At 40.5% G+C, this 20,277-nt stretch overlaps 1 protein-coding gene across 1 annotated transcript in view; it reads right to left on the reverse strand.

Annotated features, from left to right (window-relative positions):
• cacul1 (CDK2 associated cullin domain 1) overlaps positions 1-20,277 on the reverse strand; it is a 41,144-nt gene that overhangs the window by 12,116 nt on the left and 8,751 nt on the right. Inside the window, exons 2-5 of the mRNA XM_060924638.1 lie at positions 18,144-18,270; positions 5,109-5,211; positions 4,892-4,987; positions 4,688-4,790 (exon numbers count right to left, since the gene is read on the reverse strand). Coding sequence (XP_060780621.1) covers positions 4,688-4,790; positions 4,892-4,987; positions 5,109-5,211; positions 18,144-18,268 — 427 coding nt within the window. The 5' untranslated portion in view covers positions 18,269-18,270. The remainder of the gene's footprint in view (positions 1-4,687; positions 4,791-4,891; positions 4,988-5,108; positions 5,212-18,143; positions 18,271-20,277) is intronic.

Genomic DNA, 20,277 nt, shown 5'->3' on the forward strand with positions numbered 1-20,277 from the left:
GCTCTCCAAAAAGAACATTGCTGCTCGTCTGCAGTTTGCTAAAGATCACATGGACAAGCCAGAAGGCTATTGGAAAAAAGTTTTGTGGACGGATGAGACCAAAATAGAACTTTTTGGTTGAAATGAGAAGCGTTATGTTTGGAGAAAGGAAAACACTGTATTCCAGCATAAGAACCTTATCCCTTCTGTGAAACATGGTGGTGGTAGTATCATGGTTTGGGCCTGTTTGGCTGCATCTGGGCAAGGATGGCTTGCCATCATTGATGGAACAATGAATTCTGAATTATACCAGCGAATTCTAAAGGAAAATGTCAGGACATCTGTCCATGAACTGAATCTCAAGAGAAGGTGGGTCATGCAGCAAGACAACGACCCAAAGCACACAAGTCGTTCTACCAAAGAATGGTTAAAGAAGAATAAAGTTAATGTTTTGGAATGGCCAAGTCAAAGTTCTGACCTTAATCCAATCAAAATGTTGTGGAAGGACCTGAAGCGAGCAGTTCATGTGAGGAAACCCACCAACATCCCAGAGTTGAAGCTGTTCTGTACGGAGGAATAGGCTAAAATTCCTCCAAGCCGGTGTGCAGGACTGATCAACAGTTACCACAAACGTTTAGTTGCAGTTATTGCTGCACAAGGGGGTCACACCAGATACTGAAAGCAAAGGTTCACATACTTTTGCCACTCACAGATATGTAATATTGGATCATTTTCCTCAATAAATAAATGACCAAGTATAATATTTTTGTCTCATTTGTTTAACTGGGTTCTCTTTATCTACTTTTAGGACTTCTGTGAAAATCTGATGATGTTTTAGGTCAGATTTATGCAGAAATATTGAAAATTCTAAAGGGTTCACAAACTTTCAAGCACCACTGTAGTGATGCTGATTTAAGAAAACTCTGAAGTGGTCAAAACATGGTCATTTTCCTCTTTAACCATTCTTTGATAGAAAAATGTGTGCGCTTAGGATCCTTGTCTTGTGCATGATCCACTTTTTCTTCATAATGAGCTCACAGACAGATGTCCTGACTTTTTATCCCTTGAGAAATCACTAGTATGATTCAGAATTCATTGTTCCATCAATGGTGGCAAGCCGGCCTGGCTCAGATGAAGCAAAACAGGCCCAAACCATGATACTACCACCTTCATGTTTCACAGATGGGATAAGATTCTTATGCTGGAATGCAGAGTTTTCCTTTCTCCAAACATAACACTTCTCATTTAAACCAAAAAGATCCATTTTGGTCTCATCCGTCCTCAAAAACATTTTTCCAATAGCCTTCTGGCTTGTCCATACCTACATGCATGCATACATACATACACCACACACGCACAGGAACAGCAAGGCCAATTCTTTTGTTTTTGCTATATAATGAAGACATTTGGGTTTCAAAAGATGAATATGTTGGAAACACCTAGAGGAACACTAAAAAAAAAGCAGGGCTGGTCATTTAAACACTGTAGTAATTTCAGCCGCTCATCCTATAAAACCACAGTTAATCTGGCTGCACATAAAATTTTGAGTGCAGATGTTAGACACTTAGTGTTGCAAGCTGAAAGCAAGTATCTTTGAGCTCCAACACAACCAAAGCAACCTAACTTACAAAATGGTATATTTACACTGCTGTCTTCTAACAATGTCAGAATAATAAAATGGTCAGGGCAAGCTAAGATTAGGAAAATGAAAGAGAAAGGGTGGGCCGAAAAGGCTACGCGGATGCAAAAGGCTGCTAATAAGAAGGATTTGTGAGCTTTCTACCAAGAGCTCAACGATGTCCATGGACTAAGTTTTAACAGTATGTCGGCTGTTCGCAGCTTGGACGGTAACCGGTAACACCGTTCTGACAGACCCCACACATATTTTCGAGAGGTGGGCTGAACACTTTGAGAACATACTTAACCATCCATCTAACAAATCTGACACAGTGATTGAGAATCTGACCCACATACCCACGCTTGAGAGTCTGAGCTGGTCAATTCAGTTAGATGAGGTATTGAAGGAAGGCAGGCAGGAAGGAAATAATTAATTTATTCTGTCCATAAGTAAATAAAATTCCAACGTGGTTTACAGCAACATACGCGGGGCATACAGGGCTGCACCCCACCCCCACTTTGGACACTCAGACCACCTCTCTTTGTTCCTGTATCTGGCCTACAGACAAAGACTAAAACAAACAAACAAACAAACAAACAAACAAACAAACAAACAGACCCAGTCACCAAACAAGTCAAATTCTGGAGCCCAGAGACTGAGAGCACCCTTCAGGACTGTTTTGCTCGGACAGACTGGGATGTATTTAAAGCTGCAGCCATTTTGGAGGACCCTTCTGTCAGTATACAGGACTATGCTGAGTATGTGACTGGGTACATCAGCACGTGTCTGCAACATCGTACCCACCATACAGATCAGGAAGTTCCCCAACCAAAAGCCCTGAGTAAACAGTCAGGTATGACATATGCTGCATGCTCGCTCTCTTGCATTTAGATCAGGCAATGAGACGGAGTACAAAGCGGCAAAGTACGGACTGAGGAAAGCCATTACAGTGGCCAAGAGGCAGTACAGAGAGAAGCTGGACGGCTTCTATTCTACTGCTGATCCCAGGCGGATGCAGCAAGGCCTGCAGCACATCATAGACTACAGGACCACCACCAGCACCATCAGCTCCATAGACAGCCTACCGGATGACCTCAACACTTTCTATACCCGCTTTGAGACCTCCAGCTACAGTACAGAGAGGAAGCACACACACACCTGGACCACCCAACCCCCTCCCCCCACCAACAGTCTCATCAGGCCAAGTACACAAAGCTCTGAGGAAGATCAACCCCAGGAAGGCAGCAGGACCAAACAACATCACTGGGCGGGCCCTCAGAGTATGTGCCAATGAGCTGGCTGATGTTTTCATCACTATCTTCAACCTTTCCCTCAGCCAGAGTACCGTTCTGTCCTGCTTCAAGTCCACAACCATCATCCTTCTTCCCAAGAAGAGCCCACCCACCTGCCTGAATGATTACAGGCCAATAGCACTCACTCCAATCATCTCAAAGTGCTTTGAGAGAGTGGTATTGGCCCACATTCAGAGCAGTATACCGGAAACCCTGTACCCTCTGCAGTATGCCTACAGGCCCAACAGGTCCACCTCAGACGCCATCGCTGCTGCCCTCCATTATGCCCTCTCCCACCTGGAAAACAAAGACTCTTACATTACGATGCTCTTTGTTGACTACAGCTCTGTTTTCAACATGGTCATCCCCCACAAACTCACCCGTAAACTGTCCACACGTTGTTTGCACCCCACCCTCTGTGACTGGCTCCTCGACTTCCTGACTGACAGGCCCCAGACTGTCAGGATTGGTAATAGGACTTTAGCCAGCATCATCACAAACATTGGCATCCCACAGAGATGCATCCTCAGCCCCATCCTCTACACCCTGCTCACCCATGACTGTGTCACGTCTCACAAGGACGACATCATCCTGAAGTTCGCGGACAACACCGCAATGATAGGACGCATCACAGGTGGAGACGAAATGGCCTACAGGAGGGAGGTGGCCAGTCTGGTGTCATGGTGTGAGGACAACTACCTCACCCTCAACACGGACAAGACGAAGGAGATGATAGTGGACATGAGGAAGGAGAGGAGACCTCATCGGCCACTGTTCATCCGGGAGCTTGAGGTGGAGAGGGTGAGCAACTTCAAATACCTGGTCACATCAGTGAGGACCTCACATGGACACTTAACACCACACAGCTGGTTAGGAAGGCTCAACAGCGACTGTACTTTCTGAGGAGGCTGAGGAAGTTTGGTATGTCGCCCAAGATCCTCAGCAACTTCTACAGCTGCGTGATTGAGAGCATCCTGACCAACTGCATTACTGTGTGGTACGGCAGCACTACAGCTATGGACTGCAAACGTCTGCAGAGGGTGGTGAAGACTGCTGAGAGGATCACCAAAACTCCACTGCCCTCTCTGCAGAGCATCTACCACCGCAGGGTCCACAGGAGAGCTGCCTCCATCCTCAAAGACCCCACCCACCCCCAGCACGGACTGTTCACACTTCTACCCTCAGGGCAGAGGTACAGAAGTGTGAAATGTAAGACTGTCAGACTAAAGAACTCTTTCTTTCCCTCTGCCATCAGACTCCCGAACAGCTGATAGGAGTCTATAACCATGGACTACCTCCCTGTAAACTGTCCATGACTGTTTACATCCGTTTATATTTGTTTGCACATGTTTGCACATTACTGCCCTTTTGCTGCTACGTCCGCTCATTGCCTTATTTTGTATTACACTACCTATTTTGCACTACATTTACCTTTATTTTGTACTATACTGGGTGTTTTTTGCTTTTTTTTGCACTATATTGCCTTTACTTTGTTTTGTTTCTTCCGCCTATTTATTTGTAATTGGCATTCATGGTGGACAGCAAACTAAGAATTTCATTGTGCAAGAAGACATGTCCTTACTGTGCATATGACATTAAACACTTTGAGCTTGAACTTGAAAGAGCAAGAGAGTGAGCAGGCAGGCGGGTGAGCGGGTGGGCAGGCAGGCGGGTGGGCGGGCGGGCGGATGGACTGAATGAATGAATGAATGAATGAATCCCCCTTCGGGCCTTTCAGCCAGCAGGGGATAAAAACACAATTGATGTTTTAGAACCGTATGCTTAAAAATGAACTTACGTATTAATGTACTAATGTGTTTCTCTGCAACATGAGCTGAGAAAAGGTCCATGAGGTCATCCTTCAAGTTTCTCTTCAGCTTAGTTTCAATGTAGAACTTGTTCTTGAAAACAAAACAAAAAAATAATACAAATCAAGTTAGCTCAATCAAACACATTATTATTCAAAATAAATAGGTCATGTTCAGCTATGTTAATATGTTACCATATAAATGAACACAGGGACGATGCACTGAACTGCAGCCATATATTGAGTGAAAGCAAGATTGAAGTTTTCAACAAAACTTTCAGGTCGGCTGTCCTTTGAAAATAAAAGGAGAAATACTTAGTAATAAAACTAAAAAATCACTAAAACCAGCAGTCTTGTGAATGCAAGAATTTTCTCCCAAAGATGGTTTAAGTGAATACAAATTTACACATACTTGCAACTCTAAGCACACTTGCTCTAAGTGAGATGTTATCTTCCATATCAGGTCACTGTAGAGATGGTCTGAGTATTGCTGGCACACACATGTATAAACATGACTGAACAAGAAGAAAAGCTTTGGTTACATGACCCACATTTACAAGAAAAATAATGAACTGCATAAAATTTCATCAGATGGGTTGAGACAAATTAACTATCCACATGCAATTAAACCACCTAAAAACAAAATAATGTGGCTGCACATACACTTTATAAATGCAAAGAAATTACCCCCCCCCCCCCCCCCCCCCCCCACACACACACACACACACAAACCTTCTAAATGCAATAAAACCACCCAATTGCAATATCACCAGAACTCTCAGTCACATTCATTAACCACTTTATCCTGATCAGGGCTGCAGTGGATCTGGAGCCTATCCAGGAACATGTGAGCATGTAATGGAAATACTGGATGGTTGCACCAAACAGATTTCCATATGTAGTCATTTTTCCCACAAAAAGTAAACCAATATTTCAGAAAAATAAGTACGTCCTATAATTCAGTAACATAGTGAACCATCTTTAGCATCCTTGGACTGGATTTGCTGGGATGCCTAGTCTTGGAATGATTGACAACTGACTTGAAGCCAGTTTTCCATTTGTAAACAGCCCTTCTCACATCCTTCTAGAACACCAAACTGCCAGAAGTTCTGCTTTTAAAGAGGTAGACCCAGTTTTGGGCATGGGTTCCCTCCAGGCCTTGGTGTGCCGTTGGTGATGCCTGTGCTCCTCACTATGGACTGCAGTGAGCTCGTTGCTCTTTTTAACATCGTGGTTGTCCAGCGCTCTGTGCGGTGGTGCTTTTGTGCTTGGTGCGGTGTTCTGAGCGATGTCGCTCGGTGGCGTTGCGGTGGCTGTGCAGGTGCTATGGACACCTATGCCCGCTTTGTGGATCCATGGCGCAGGGTTCCAAGCGGTGTTGCCCGGTGGCGTTGTGACGGCTGTGCAGGTGGTGTGGGACTCATTTTCGTGTGCCTTTTGGTGGCACTGTGGCTGCTACACCATTGAAATGACATCCTGACCTTCTTTTGCTGGATTTACTCCCTTTTCCCCCCTTTCCTTATAATTGTAAAGCGACCTTAGGTATGAGAAAGGCGCCATATAGTGTACATTTAACTTATTATTATTATTATAGACACACTTCTTGATTACTAACTAATCTTGTGCATTTCATATGTAACACCTGGCTGCTAATTACTCTCTTAATAATTGTGGAAGTAGGAAGGAAGTCATTTTTCCCCCCCACACACCTGTTTTCTAAAAGTTAGTTAATGTTTTGGGAAAAATGACTATTTAAATTCTGTTGCGTTTTCTTTTTTTGTCGTCGCCTGAGATTATGCTGCAATCCCGCTATAACAAACTCCTTGGGGGATGTCCATATAGTTAAATATACCAAAAAGTTCGTAATACTGAAATGGATCCACTTGTCACACCAAACATGCACTATTACATAAAACAAGACAAACTGTATTTAATTTATATTTACGCTTAATTTACTTACGTTTAAGAAGTAAATAAACCAAGTCACTATTAAGTAAAGGAAATAAGTCACACGCTGTCGTTTGCTTGCCACATCTTTCTTTTCAGCCCATCGTGTTGATTGCAGTTATGGACAAAGTCTCAGAGCTCTTTTTCTTTAAAAGATGCATTTTTCGGGATAACATATTCATCTCATCTCATCATCTCTAGCTGCTTTATCCTGTTCTACAGGGTCGCAGGCAAGCTGGAGCCTATCCCAGCTGACTACGGGCGAAAGGCGAGGTACACCCTGGACAAGTCGCCAGGTCATCACAGGGCTGACACATAGACACAGACAACCATTCACACTCATATTCACACCTACGGTCAATTTAGAGTCACCAGTTAACCTAACCTGCATGTCTTTGGACTGTGGGGGAAACCGGAGCACCCGGAGGAAACCCACGCGGACACGGGGAGAACATGCAAACTCCACACAGAAAGGCCCTCGTCGGCCACGGGGCTCGAACCCGGACCTTCTTGCTGTGAGGCGACAGCGCTAACCACTACACCACCATGCCGCCCGGGATAACATATTCTTTAGACAAATTCAATGCTTTCTCACCGCGCTTTAGACGGTTCAGGATATGAAGTTTGTCTTCAATGGTGTCATGTCAACCAGTGCACAGCAGCACACCTCGAGCTGTTGCTCAGGTACATTAGCCATTAGGACTAATTACCAGGCACCTGTTCCAGATTAGAGTGCAATCACATCACGCGCTTATAAGAACGCCTTAAACACACAGACTTTGCAAACTATAAGTGCTGTACCTTGTGTCTCACATTACCAAGCCTTTTGTAGTACTGCGTTGATACTCTGATTTCCGACTACATTTTGGATTTTGCCCTTTGTCTCTGCCTTTGATATCCTGTCTGTGTCTCGCTTGACCATTGCCTGTTTCCCAACTCTGATTTTTGATGACTGATTTGGATCGGTTTGCCAGTGTGTTTTTAAATACAATTCTTCCAGCAATTAGACCAGTCTATTGCCTGCATGTTCTGACAGACGGAGAATATCTTGCATTTATGAGTAGACATGACAACAATGCTTACGGAGGAACAATTTGAGTAAAACTGCTTTTAGCTCGTAAAATAAAGTCCTTTTAAAGGATTAAGTCAATGAATGCCATTCTTGATAACTGTTAGTGATTGACACCTAAGCTAAGCTAGTTAAGCCTTTGTTTTATGGCGTTAACACATTGTTAACTTGACTGTGGATTTGATTAGTTATTGTTTGTCTGTGGTGGGAAGAGGAGTGCATGGATCAGTGATGATTTTTTTTTTTGAAGACTCCAACTCATTGTCACTAAAAGAGGAGGACACAAACTTAGTTTGTTATATGCAAAATTTTGTAGTAAAAGAGTTCATTAATGCAGGGTTGCAGTGTATTTGTTTGTTTCTAGAAGTTGGTTATTTAGGCCCTGATAAATAAAAACATAGAATTGTACAAGGGTGCATCTTCTTATTCCCCAGGACTGTATTTGTCTCTCCACAGATTGAGAATGTGTTAAAGCTAGGGTAGGTCATTTTTAGAAGCATTTTTGTTATATTTCTGAAATTCTTTTTACATCCTGACAGCAATGAATAAATAAAATGCTCTGACAATAAAAAGAAAAAAAACCTGTCATCTGTGGCAGTCAAAGGGATGTAAAAAACCTATCCAAATAATTTCATTTGGTCTGCATGAAATGACTGGATGGCCTACATGGCTGTTTAGCTACTTGCATGCACTCTGCCTGTGCATTCATTGCGTGTGACTGGAGACAAAATTAGGCAGACATATCGCAGATATGGTACTAAAGCTCGGGAGTTAGTCGACAGCTAACAACAGCCATGTTTGTCGTTTACATTCATTATGATAACATTTTGATTTTTCTTACTTGTGAATGAGACAAGGTAGTTGAATGTGAAAACACCATACTCTCCCCAATGTTCATGGACTCGTTCTCTAGCAGTAATCAGGCAGTGTGTGTTCATGTGATTTGAAGGAAGAGCTTTGGAGGGAAAGCTGAAGGGAAGGGGTGGGATTTTTCAGTTGGATAGTTTCAAAATCTAGCTTGTCTGTGAAGATTCTCAGTCATCCAAGTCATAGTAAACTGTGGGTGGTAAAAGAGAGCAACTGGACTTGCTTGAAGATTCTTGAAGACGTTTCACCTCTCATCCGAAAGGCTTCTTCAATTCTGTCTGACTGGTAGGGAGCATCAGGTATTTATCCTCTCATGGATGAAAAGCTCATCTAAGGTGTCATTGAGTCATCCTGTTGGTGTGGGTCACTGAGAGTCGTTAGGATGATCAATGGATTGCCCGTTAGGGTGGTCAGTGGAATGCTGATTCTCTCTGTCCTCCTGTGAGTCACTGAAAACAGCTGGGTTTTGGTGTGCATTCAGTTGTCTGGGAAGTGTGCCAAGGACTGCATTGTAGGCGGCTGATAAATGATGTCTTAGACCCCCACCTCTGTTCAGTGATGGCCGTTCCAGGTTGACAAAAATGGCTTCTTTAACTCCTCGCTCATACCAACAATCCTCTCTGGCTAAAATGTGTACGTTGCAATTCTGAAATGAGTGTCCTTTGTTGTTAAGATGAAGGTAGACAGCAGAGTTCTGGCCTGAGGAACTGGCTCTCCTGTGTTGAGCCATGTGCCTGTGAAGCGGTTGTTTTGTTTCCCAAATATGAAAGACCAGTTGGGACACCTGCAGTTCTGAAGTGCTTTCTTGATGTGATTCTGCTCCTTCTCTTTTCCCTCTATCATTGTAGGGATATTCTGAGCCCTGTGTTGCAAGGTCCTAATGACCCCCAATTTGTGTTCCAGTGGGTGGTGAGAGTCAAAGAGTAGGCACTGGTCTGTGTGTGGGTTTCCGGTAGACCTCGATGCTCAGGCTTCTGTCTTGTCTAATGTGTACATCACAATCCAAGAAGGCTAGATTATTCCCACTGACGTCCTCCCGAGTGAAGTTGATGTTAATATCCACTGCACTGATGTGCTTAGAGAAGGCTTCCACCTCATGGGTTTTGATTTTAACCCAGGTGTCATCCACATATCTGAACCAGTGGCTGGGAGCAACTCCTGAAAAAGTGGTCAAAGCTTTACAGAATCACATTAAGAAAGCACTTCAGAACTGCGGGTATCCCAACTGGTCTTTCCTCAAGAGCAGAAAAAGGAACAGAACGGACAAGGAGGATAACAGGAACAAATGCAAGAACATTGTCATTCCCTACATTTCTGGTCTATCTGAGAAACTCAGGAGGATCTTCTACAAACACAACATTCCGGTACATTTCAGACCCAGTAACACCCTGAAGCAGAAACTGGTCCACCCTAAGGACAGAATACCCAGACACAAACAGGACAACATAATGTATGCCATTCAGTGCAGTGAGGAATGCATGGACTCGTATATTGGAGAACAAAACAACCACTTCACAGGCACATGGCTCAACACAGGAGAGCCAGTTCCTCAGGCCAGAACTCTGCTGTCTACCTTCATCTTAACAACAAAGGACACTCATTTCAGAATTGCAACGTACACATTTTAGCCAGAGAGGATCGTTGGTATGAGTGAGGAGTTAAAGAAGCCATTTTTGTCAACCTGGAACAGCCATCACTGAACAGAGGTGGGGGTCTAAGACATCATTTATCAGCCACCTACAATGCAGTCCTTGGCACACTTCCCAGACAACTGAATGCACACCAAAACCCAGCTGTTTTCAGTGACTCACAGGAGGACAGAGAGAATCAGCATTCCATTGACCACCCTAACGAGCAATCCATTGATCATCCTGACTCTCAGTGACCCACACCAACAGGATGACTCAGGTGGGGTTTACATTAGACCGTATCAGCGGATCATCAGATTAACGTTTTTAAAACGATTAGTGTGCACACAGCAACGCCAATACACGATTCGTGTGCACTCCAAATCACTCCGCCCTGAACAGTGAGTGCCCTCTGGAGGGTGCGCACTCCGGCCCTGCGCAGCTCACAGAGCGCGCGAGTGAAGCACACAAGCAGTGATTTGGGACTGAGCCACTGTGTGTGTGATCTCAGTGCATGTCGGGCATGCGCATCACTTACCACTTGCAAGTGGAAGGATGGCAAACCTAAAGACAATCATAACTACACAATGGGCAGTATTTGCATCAGTATTTGCAGTATTTTCATACTTTTATACTCTTTAATGAAAGGTGATACAAGGCGGAAGTCCACGCCGTTTTTCAGCAGTCGCGTCACATGACCAACGCCAGCGAATCAGGAAGGTGGATGTCACAGTGATGTTGTCCAATGACGATGCCAGCTAGAGCTCAGCACAGCGTATCTGCGTATTCTCAATGTTTACACGGCACCGGACCAGACACGATCTGGATTGAATACGTGGACCCTGGCGGATTCCCGTTTCCCGGCGTTTTAATGTAAACGGACAGTGCATCCGCGAAGAAAACGAGACATATGGTCTAATGTAAACTTGGCCTCAATGACACCTTAGACGAGCTTTTCATCCATGAGAGGATAAATACCTGATGCTCCCTACCAGTTAGACAGAACTGAAGAAGCCTTTCGGATGAGACGTGAAACATCTTCAAGAATCTTCAAGCATGTCCAGTTGCTCTCTTTTACCAACCACAAAATCTAGCTTACGCTTGCTGGTTTCTTCAAAACTACCTACCCCAGCTTTAATTGTTCTGCAGCTGGACACCTTGGAGGAAGCAATTTGTCAGATTTGCAAAATAAAAAAAAAAAAAAAATTATGGTCAAACACACTAATCCAACACAAATAAAACACAGTCCTATGTTTAAAAAATATAATAGCACTGTCAGAATACATTGTATTGCCTATATTGAATTTGAATTGTAATATTATTGAGTTCAAAGGCAAAAATATAATTGTTTTAAAATGTTCTCCTCTTAGTCATAATCCAACATGTAAACATGAATGAAATTCAGCATGACATGATAACATCAAACTGTTAAGACATCAAACAACTGACTGTTAACCCTAGCACTGGATTTACCAGTTGCTTGCGCCAATATTTTAGTTTTATTTTATTTAGCTTTGCCATATATATGTGCATAGATTATGGCTAGGAAACCATCAGGCAAGAGATTATCAACTTGACTTCAAGGTCAAAATTGTGTTTAACTGCATTGCTCTGTGCATGGTAAACATTACAAGCAACACTTCAATTGTAGAAGCACAAGTTTCTATGAATCTGCATTTACCTGAATTATGGGTTTTTTGCCATTCGAAGAGAGTGTGTTTATAGACTTTAACACACCGTTGGACTTGAAAGGAAACCCGGCCCCAACAAGAGAGTGGTCAATTGAAACAGTATGGAAAAGATTATAAAAGTCGTTCAAGAAGGAAACCGAACACGGAGTGTGGCAAAAGATGCTGGATGTTCCCAGATAGTTGTGTCTAAATTTGGTGCAAGTATAAACTAAATGGGAAGGCTGTAAAACATCCAAAAAAAAACAAAGGTATGGAAAACATACGGGTCAATTGAGGAAGGCATCAAAGCAGCAGGATAGAAAACTCAAGTCAATATTCATTTAAACTTAAAAATACACAACAAAAATAATAAACAAATGAGCAGAAACAAGAGTAAATAAAATGTGTGACAGAACTGTAAGAAATTGGCTGAATGAAATGGGATTTCCATATAGAAAAGCAAAACGAAAACCAACACTAACACCTAAACAGAAGAAAACAAGGTTACAGTGGGCTTAAGAGAAGCACTCAGAGTGTGGATGACTGAACGAAAGTAATATTCAGTGACGAATCACAAATCTGCATTGGCCAAGGAGATGAATCTGGAACTTTTGTCTGGTGCCAATCTAATGAAACATATAAAAGTTGACCTGCCTGAAGAAAAACAATAAAAATTTCCCCACTCATTTATGATCTGGGGTTGCATGCCAGGTATGTCGGGGGGATGGCCATTATTACCTCAGTCAATGCACATGTGCATCCTGAAATTTTGTACACTTTTCTCATTCTATCGATAGAAGATAGGTTTGATGATGATGAAGAAGTCACTTTTCAGGATACTACTACTACTAATAATAATAATAAAATAAATAATTTATAGTGCACAGGCTGCATGAATATATGATCGCCTGCGCATCACAAAGATTAACTATAAAACAACTATGAAACAATATCTACTTATTAAAAGCTAAAAATATACAATAATATAAAAATGAGCTAAAACTACAATAAAAATATAATATAGATAAAAAGATCAAATAAGTCTTATCAAATAAGTTAGCTTTATAAAAGCTAACTTAAATAAATGCATCTTCAACATATTCTTAAAATTGTCCAAAGTACTACAGTTATGAATACGACTTAAATAATTAGATACGACTGCATTAATTACTTAGATAATACTACATCTTGCTACAGAGCAAAATGTGTTAAAGCTTTTCATCAGGAAAAGCATAGCAACTCAGTGACATGGTCAGCAAACAGTCCAGATCTCAATCTGATTGAAAATTTATGGTGGTAATTTTACAAATTGGTCCATGACAAGGCTCCATCATGCAAATATATCAATTACTATTTGAGAAAGTTGGAACCAACTTGATGGAGCCTTTTTTCATTAGTGAAATGTTTTTGTTGATGATTCCATAATTTTTTCAACATTGAGTGGTTCCATAATTTTTCCCCTATTTAAAAAGAAAAAAAATATTGGGCAATTCCATGTAAATGTCAACCTCACCATGCAAAAATAAAGCAACATGTAATACATCAAAACCACTCCCAGAGATCTCACCTAGGCCTGTATTTTACAGATGTGAATAAGTTGAACCAATTTGTAACCAACCTAATATGTCACTGTCAGTCTTTCTTTCTTATAATGTAAAACCCAAGCTAAAACCAACTTTGATCATGTACAATTCTATATTATTGCCACAAGCCACAGAAATGTATGCTAAAATCCACAAAACAGCAAAACAATAGCCATCCTAAATATTATTTAAGAACTTTGATAGTTTTAGCTGATATTTAGAGAGTTTTTCAAAGGGTTATGGTGGTTAAATTGCTGATTTTCTAAACATATGCCATGTCAATTTCAGATGCGTCACATCCATAACGGAATTATGTCACATCCATAACGCTGATTTTTTCTTCCTAGATTCTGCTTGAAATAGAAAATATTTTAAACAAAGGCTTTTTTTTATTTTCAGCTAAGACTCCTTTATTAAATGCATGCCTGCATTTGGATATTATGTTTGCAATTTCACAGAGTTTGATGAATATGTGTAGTCACCCTGGAAATGGGGTATTTTTTCCGTCACATCCATAACGCATGTCTTTTTTTGGCATTTTCTATAGTTCTAAATGTACTATAGGAATTCTTTTTTTCCCATGACTTCTCCAATATGAGAGGTCTTAAAAATATACAACAAATTTTAAAATACTGGAAAGGAATAAAAATTAACTAGGTCAGTTGTTGCCATTTTGAGTCCAAATGTCACAACCATAACGCTGGAATTGCTCTATTATTAATTGAAATAATCTAATTTGTTTGAGGTATTTTTACAAAGCCTGAATGTTCAGCTATTAAACAAAAAAATGTTTTGTGCCATATCTGTGATGTTTATTTGCTACGAAGTAAAAACATTGGATGAACATCCTTTGTGTGGCAATTCCATAATTTTTGTGAGGGATTGTACACTCAAATTGGTCTGGAACGTGCATACGCAACTTCTCACACAGAAACGGTAATTTATGAACAAATATAACCCCATATCAGAACAAGTTAGGACAGTATGTTGAAACTGAAATTAAAACTGAAAACAATGATTTGTAAATAATCTTAATAAACTCAAAAAATACGACAACATATTTGATGTTTTACCTCATAAATTTTATTGTTTCTTCAAAATAAACACTTATTTCAATTTTGATTCCTGCAACACATTTCAAAAAAAATTGGGACAATAAAACAACACTTTTTCCCATTCCTTCTAATAACATCTGAAAGATGTTTAGGGACTGAAGACACCAAGTGATGAAGTGTTTCAGGTGTCATTTTGTCCCATTCTTTCTGCAAACAGGTCTTAAGGTGTGCAACAGTACAGGGTCATCATTGTGGCATTATTCATTTCAAAATTCACCACACATTCTTTATTAGGGACAGAGGGGACAGGCACCCTCTTCTTCCACAGTCATGCCTTTGTAATGTGTGCAGAATATGATTCAAGATTAACTTTATTGTCTCACAAAGTGAGAAATTTGTTCTGGGCCATTCGCCCATGCTGCAGCCACAACACAGAACATACAATACAACACAATAACAAACATACAATAGATATGCGCATCCATATCATACAAGGTGCCTAAAAGTGCAAGAAAACATTGTGAATTAAATAAATAAATAAATAAATAAATAAATAAATAAGAGAATGAATAAATAACACCTAATAGGTGTAATAAAATGCTAAAATTCTAATAAGTAAAAATACTAACCTGTGCAAAACAAACAACCACAAGTCATCTGTGCTCTGGTCTTATCTGACCTTGTTTACCAGCTTAACTGACACAGGAACAAACGAGTTTTTAAATCTGTTCAGTCTGCAGTGAGGAATTCTAAACCTTCTACCAGATGGTATCAGCTCATACTCGCCATGCATGATGTGTGATGGATCGCAGATAATCTTATTTGCTTGTTGCAGAGTGGCCTGTTCATAAATACTCTGAATGGAGAAGTGCTCTTTAACGCCAATAATTTTTCCAGCAGCATGAATTAGCCGAAGTAGTTTGTTCTTTAGCTGCACAGAGAGGTTACCAAACCAAGCTGTGATACTATACCTGATCAGACTTTCTAAGACTGCCTTATAAAAAAAAATAAACATAAATCTTTGATCAACACCATGAATATAAAAAAAAATAAACATAAATCTTTGATCAACACCATGAATTCTCAGGCGACGAAGAAAATGCAACCGTTGCTGTAGTCTGCAACGTCGACATATGTGCTCCAGGTGAGTGCGTTGTCAATAAAGACACCCAGATATTTGTATGACTGCACCTGGGCAATGGCTTGATTGTGGATGACCACGGGCCTGTGGTCACCCACTCCTCGAGGGTCGAACACCATTTCTTCCATCTTATTCACATTCAGAATGAGGTGGTTATCATCGCACCACTCAACAAACCTCTGAATTTCCAGAAAGCAGTCAGATATATCATGATTCTTTTTCAACAGTGATAAAATTGCAGTGTCGTCTGAGAACTTAATGATGTGATTGTTTGTATAAAAATTTCTACACGCATCTGTGTACAGAGTGAACAGAACCGGTGAACTCATGCATCCCTGTAGTGCACCTGTGCTCGGAGTTTTAGTTTCAGATAAAGTTCCATTAACACTGACCCGCTGTCTGCGATTTGTTAAAAACGAAAAGTACCATTTAATAATAAAAGGATGAACATCAAAATCATTTAATCTGCTAATTAAAAGATGTGGCTGCAACGTATTAAAAGCTGACATGCAAATGAGCTAGAATCCTCCAAGTGCTTATTGATAAGGTGGGTCACAGCTAAAATGGTATCTTCAGTAATTCTGTTGCACTGGTTTTACATATGGTTTTGCATTGTCTTGTTGAAATATCCCTGGATATGATGTCATCTTGAAGGCAGCGTATGTTGCTCCAATATCTCAGTGCACGTTTCTGCATCAATGCTCCATCACAGAAGTGTAAGTTACCTTTGCCAAGGGCACTGACACAACCCCATACCATGATAGACCCTGGCTTTTGGACTTATTGCTGGAAAAAGTCTGGATGGTCCTTTTTGTATTTGGTCCAGAACAAACAGCATCCATTTCTTACAAAAAATATCAAAAATAGTGATTCATCTGACTACAATACACATTTCCACTGTTTGATGGCCCATCTCAGATGCCTCCAAGTACAGAGAAGTTGACAGTGCTTCTGGAAACAGTTAACATAAGGCTTCCTTTGTGCACAATAAAGATTTAACTGGTATTTGTGGATGTAACTCCATGTTGTAGTGCTTGACAGAGGTTTGCCAAAATAACCCCAAGCCCATGTGGTTATATTAGTTATAGATGCAAGATGGTTCTTGATGCAGTGCCGTCTGAGGGATCGAAGATCACGGGTTAGGCTTACATTCTTGCCCTTTACACATCAGAATTCCTCCAGAGTCCTTGAATTATTTAATGATATTATGCACCAGAGAGGGTGAACTATCCAAATCCTTTAGTGTCTTTCTTTGAGGAACATTGGTTTTAAACATTTCAATAATTTTCTCACACATTTGTTGACAAACTGGAGCTCCTTAGCCTTTTTATTTGCTCATCAAAAACTAGGTCTTTACTGGATACTGCTTTTGTGCCAAATCATGATTACAGTGACCTGCAGATATCACCTGTTTCAAAATCACATCATTATCTAATTGTTTCACCTCATTACTAGCCCTAAATTGCCCTGTCCCAACTTTGTGTTGGAATGTGTTTCAGGTCTAAAATGCAGTAATGAATGTATATTAGGGCGGCACGGTGGTGTAGTGGTTAGCGCGGTCGCCTCACAGCAAGAAGGTCCGGGTTTGAGCCCCGTGGCCGGCAAGGACCTTTCTGTGCGGAGTTTGCATGTTCTCCCCGTGTCCGCGTGGGTTTCCTCCGGGTGCTCCGGTTTCCCCCACAGTCCAAAGACATGCAGGTTAGGTTAACTGGTGACTCTAAAATTTGACCGTAGTTGTGAATGTGAGTGTGAATGGTTGTCTGTGTCTATGTGTCAGCCCTGTGATGACCTGGCGACTTGTCCAGGGTGTACCCCGCCTTTCGCCCGTAGTCAGCTGGGATAGGCTCCAGCTTGCCTGCGACCCTGTAGAACAGGATAAAGCGGCTAGAGATAATTAGATGAGATGAGATGAATGTATATTAACAAATAAAATTAAGTTGACAAGACAAAGCATGAAATATCTTGGGTTCATACTGTCTGCAATGAAATTCAAGTCAAAGTAAATTTAGAAATCACTGCTTCCTTTTTTTTTAATGCATTTTCCAATCCCATCCCAGATTCTTCTGATTTGAGGTTGTACTTGCCCTATAATAAAAGAAGCTTTGACCCATGTTTAGAGCTGTATGCAATATTTTAGAGACAGTAATGGCAACCCCATGGATATGTGGGCAATTACAGCTAAATGTAAATCATGACTCACACAGGAAACATAATAGCACAAATCTACAGTATAACTGTATACTGTATAGTTATAGTTATACTGACCGATGAGTCGTCAATGCCACAATGGCTTTTCTGACATTATTAGACGACCACTCCAATCAGTGAATAAGGGGTCACCATGAAGCTTTCCTTGTCAATGAGAATGACTGATAAATTCCACCACACATTCCACATATAAATGAGGCCCCTGATCCTTGAGATTTTTCATATGAATTTTAATGTTGTAAATGGAGGATTTTGACTGTAGTGCTAAAATTCACTAACCTGTACATCTGTTCATAGGATAGAGAAGTGTATTCCGCTGGGCTTTGAGTCAGCAGCTGTTCAACTGCTTTTTCCAGCCTTGGCCAGTAAGTTTCTTTGTAGTCCTCTTCTGTCATTGCATTCATTGCTAAACAACCCACAGATTTCAGAGGATTAGTCAACCCCATTTATATTTTTAAAACAAATGATCAGATTCTAAAAACATGTGGCTGTTGTAAGTACTAATACACTCAACCTTTTGGTTTCCCATAAATATTTTCTTCTTGTTATCTGCACATATCCAATAATAATTTATTAATTAGCTTTTGTGGTAGCTTTGATTACTTGCCATCTAAAATAATCTCGAGGGTTGTGAGATTGTGTGCAATATGCCATCATCCTATTGTGCCCCTTAACTATCGTCAATTGACAATAGTACTGCATCACCTGTGGCTTTGGAAGGGTGTAGGCTGCAGCGACTCTCAGGAAATAAAAGAAGGGTGTGTGACCAGACAGACGTAAGACATGCCACGTAAACATTACATCAGTACAGTGAGAAAGTTGTAATTGTTATTCACTTGCATTTGCATTTATGCAGATTTTTAAAAATTGTTAATACCATTAACACCATTAACCAAAAACCAATAAAACCATTCACAAGGTCAGGTATGCTGGTAAAACTAAAGTTGAGACCAAATAAACCAAACCAGTTAAAGTCAAACAAAACCCAAAAATAAACACCGTTTGCCAAATCACAGAAAGTCACACACACAAATTGAAAATAGAACTTTATAACAATTTATCTATTTTAAAAGTTATATTACTAAAAATGGGCTTACCTGGACGCAGCCATTTACACTGAAATCAGATATCTGCCTGTGACATAACTGGATCACTAATAAGCCGTTTACCTTAGTAACACATAGCTATCAAATAAAGGCTTCTAATTCTAAAAAAAAAAATTCTTGGGCACCATTGCTCTCTGTCTGTCTGTGTGTTCACTGCTTCAGATGGAAAAGAAAGAACTTCACTGTGCTGTAATGTATATACGACAAAGGCGTCCAAGTCTAAAAATCTAATCAGAAATTTTCTGTAACGGTGTGATTTTTACTGGCAACAAAATCCACGAATCAACAGACTTTGACTAAATCTAACTCGGCTAGATGAAGCATGCCCAGTACTGACACAGATACGAGTAAAAAAATTCCGTTGTCATAGCAAATGCAATTCTTGCAGTCTGAAAAGCTTGCTTTTCTCAGTGAATTTTATGCATGACACATAAAAATACAAATACATTTTTTAATTACTTGAGAAAACAACAACAACAACAACAACAACAACAACAACAACAACAACACTGTGAGCAGCCAATGAAGGTGTGTTAATAGGCAGCAAAAGGCTCCGAAAGGCTTGGTATGTATGTACTCACTGTTTACTTTTTTTGTGTGTGTGTCCACTGCTTCAATGATCAGGCTTATTTTTACAGCCAAATGCTTGACACTCAGACATCTTTAGAGCTGTTTACAATAATTTAGAAGTGATATACAGTATATCCACTAGATCTCAGCCTGAGTACGGGTAAGTCATGTGGTGGGTAAGTGACATCACAACCTGAGATAACCTGATGATATTTGAACCTCGGAGAAAGTAAGATATCAGCGCCCAGGAACATTTTATTTTAAAAGGAAAACAATCCATACACAGTATACAGGTACAAATATGAACAAGTGAACACTCGAACACGTTTTGTATGGATATTATCTGTCAGTACGTATAAAGGAGTTCATTTTTTGGGTTTTGTTCAATTTTAATTCTGACAAGACAGTAGTAATTGTACTCAGACCACAAGCAAACACTGCATAAGTAAGCTTTCTGATTACATAATAACTCTGGATGGCCCTTTTGTTTCATCATGTGCAGCAGTAAAAAAACAAACAAACAAACAAAAAAAACTTGCTGTGATTATCAACTCTAGTCTGTCATTTGAAGTTCATGTAGATAATATTACTAAGATAGCCATATTTCTGAGATGAAATAAGGCTAAGTTAAAAAATGTATCATTACATGAGAGAGAAAAACTAGTTCATGCTTTTGTTACCACTCGGTAAGGTACCACCTTACTGTCTGGATGTGCCAATAGGTGCATTGTACCAAG

Source organism: Neoarius graeffei, chromosome 7 (assembly GCF_027579695.1).
Source record: "Neoarius graeffei isolate fNeoGra1 chromosome 7, fNeoGra1.pri, whole genome shotgun sequence".
Classification (NCBI taxonomy): domain Eukaryota; kingdom Metazoa; phylum Chordata; class Actinopteri; order Siluriformes; family Ariidae; genus Neoarius; species Neoarius graeffei.